We start from the raw sequence: 2,898 nt of genomic DNA, 5'->3' as shown, positions 1-2,898 counted from the left end.
ACATACTCACACATTCACACACACTCACTCACTCACTCACTCACTCACTCACTCACTCACTCACTCACTCACACTTTTAACCCTGTGTTCATGTTTCTAAGCATGTCAAACAGATAATGTAAACCTAAAGACACTGTATGTCATTGTGATTCATTTGAGTCTTATGTATTTAATTTAATTAAAATTATTCACAGCCTGTAGAGAGGCCATTCACATGTTCGTAGAGTGCATTATGAGAACATTAACTCATCAGATGTGGAGTGAAACCAGAGTACCCATGAGTGACTGTGTGTTTGTGTGCTTTCAGAGTAAATATAAAGAGGCAGGAAGGAAGCAGGCGTCAGGCGCTCTGTATTCGCTGCTGCCGGAGACTCTGGAGACTCAACACGCCAAAGACGCCACGGACCTCCTGAGTCAGGTGAAAGAACCGCTGTTATATGAGCCACGGGACACGTGTGTCAGGATAAACACGCATGGAAATTAACATTTGCTTTGATTTCAGACGAAATACAAGGAGGAGGCGAAGAAAGAGGCTTCTGCCAGTCTGTACGCTCTTCTGCCAGAGACGACTGAGACTCAGCACGCCAAAAACATCTCTGAACTCCTGAGCGAGGTGTGTGTGTGTGTGTGTGTCACATCCCATCCACTCATGTGCTGACCAAATCATTTCAAATTCTGAGTGAAACCTTTAATTTTCTGACTGAGCAAATAATTTCAAATCTTGAGTCAGTGAATCATTTCACATTCTGGCTCACTAAATCGTTTCATATATTTATCCAGTGAATTGTTTCATATCTTCACTCAGTGAATCGTTTCATATGTTGACTCTGATTGTTTCCTCTCAGAATAAGTACAAGCGGAGCGGTATTCAGGAGAACAGCAGCAGTATTTACTCTCAGATGCCGCAAACACAGGAAACACAGTTTGCCAAACAGATGGCGGAGCTTCAGAGTGATGTACGTGTGTGTGTGACTCTGTGTGTTTGTGATTGATGTGTGTGCATAGGCGCGGGAAGTGGGGGTGCTGAGGGTGCTGCAGCACCCCCTGTTTTTTTCTGTGGGCAACTGTTTAACTGTTGGGAATAAAAATTAAAAAAATCTTGTTGGCAGAGGCTATTTACACTGATTCCACCTACCAACGTGTGATTGGGCTAGTCAACATTACAAAAGACGGTCATCAATCATCAGATTCAGTGGCGTAGATGATAAAGCGTGTGTCATAGCCTACTACTTTTGACACGATTGACCCGGGTTCGAATCTGCCTTTTGGTGAACTTTTTTCTCTCTTTTCAAATTTCAAATCACATCAGAAAAGCATTTATTTTTAATGAAAATGAAGGAAATAATCAAAAAGTCAGGTAGGGTTAGGGTAGGTGTAGGGAGGGCTTTTGTCCCAATAAGGTGGCATCCATTTAATAATTTGAATTATAATTAAAATTTACACTCAATAAGTTATTATTGCATACTGTTTTATAATGTATTACAATGCGGCGGTGCAGATAATTGCCACTATTTGCAATAAGTAATTAGCAGGATATCCTGCTATTTTAACATAGTATAAATAGAATCTATAGCTATTTGCACTTAATGTAAATAGCATATATCACTAAAAAATACTGCTATATTCACTAAGTGTAAATAGCCCCCCGCGCGTACAGCACCCCCAACCTAAAACACACAGTTTGTGAAGGAGCTGACGCCGCTCATCAGTGAGGTGATCATCAGGGATTCTCATATTCTTCTGCTTCTGGCTTGCAAAAACTATGAAGATAACTGTAATGATAACTATATTTTATTAAAAAGTGATGTTATAGTTATCATTCTTGGTGTGAACGGGCTTTTAAAGCCTCACGTTATAGTTGAACAGTGACCCAGTGCTGTCCAAAGGTGTTTTAATGAGCTACTTGAATATTAATGATATGTAAATGATGTGTGAATGTAGAATAAATATAAGGAGGATGGAAAGAAGGAGCTGCAGAAGTGCCTGTATGCCCATCTGCCCGAAACCAGTGAAACACAACACGCCCGAGAACTGACACAACTCTACAGTCAGGTACACTTACACACTCACACACAACACACACACACACGCTCACACACAACACACACACACACACTCATAGTGTTTGATAGTGTTTCAATCAGTACTCTGAATCAGTTCTCTGAATCAGTTCTCTGAATCAGTTCTGTGAATCAGTGCTGTGCTGACGCTGCTGTTTTCTGTTCTGTGCAGAAGAGCTATAGAGACTCTCTGGACGCTCAGGTGTGTCTGTACACTCAGATGCCACAGACCATTGAGACGGTGTTCGCTAAAGAAGTGTCCAAACAGCAGAGTGACGTGAGTGAGATCATGTGATGTGTTATTCATGAGTGTTGATCATCCGTCAGTATGTGTGATCGTGGGATCATAAACAATGGCCTCGTCACTGAGTGTGTGTGTGTATGAGTGAGTGAGTGTATGTGTGTGTATGAGTGTGAGTGTATATGAGTGTGTGTGTGTGTGTGTGTGTATGTCAAGTCAAGTCACCTTGTTTCAGCTGGTTTGGAATACAATACAGATTGTGTCAAAGCAACTTTACAGTATTAAAGGTGGAGTAAGCGATTTTTCAAAAACGCTTTAGAAAACTGATTCGGACCGACTGGCAAAACAAACTTTTAGCCAATCAGCAGTAAGGGGCGTGTCTACTCATGATGTGGAGGAGAGATCGTTCAGTGCACAGGACGGACATTAGCGAGCCGAGCGACAGAAAGATAGAGATGGCGGATAAAAAACAAAAGATGAAGAATAAGGCAAGATGTAGGACCCGTGTAAATATCGGATCAGCTTTCCAGCGCTGGTGAGAACTCAAGGAGCGGAAGGCCTGCGATCGGACGCCGAGGTTGCTTTGTTTCTTCTCGA

General features: G+C 41.9%; 2 protein-coding genes across 2 annotated transcripts in view; both read left to right on the top strand.

The window, feature by feature from the left end:
• The window catches only part of LOC107690868 (nebulin-like), a 1,432-nt gene extending 385 nt beyond the window's left edge, over positions 1-1,047 (top strand). The window contains exons 2-4 of the mRNA XM_016489286.1: positions 308-418; positions 503-613; positions 846-1,047. Coding sequence (XP_016344772.1) covers positions 308-418; positions 503-613; positions 846-992 — 369 coding nt within the window. The 3' untranslated portion in view covers positions 993-1,047. The remainder of the gene's footprint in view (positions 1-307; positions 419-502; positions 614-845) is intronic.
• LOC107690865 (nebulette-like) overlaps positions 1-2,898 on the top strand; it is a 22,703-nt gene that overhangs the window by 9,540 nt on the left and 10,265 nt on the right. The window lies entirely within an intron of this gene.

Source organism: Sinocyclocheilus anshuiensis, unplaced genomic scaffold (genome assembly GCF_001515605.1).
Source record: "Sinocyclocheilus anshuiensis isolate Anshui unplaced genomic scaffold, SAMN03320099.WGS_v1.1 scaffold2375, whole genome shotgun sequence".
NCBI lineage: Eukaryota > Metazoa > Chordata > Actinopteri > Cypriniformes > Cyprinidae > Sinocyclocheilus > Sinocyclocheilus anshuiensis.
Note: the sequence above shows the minus strand (reverse complement) of the source record. Positions and strands in the feature narration are given on the sequence as shown.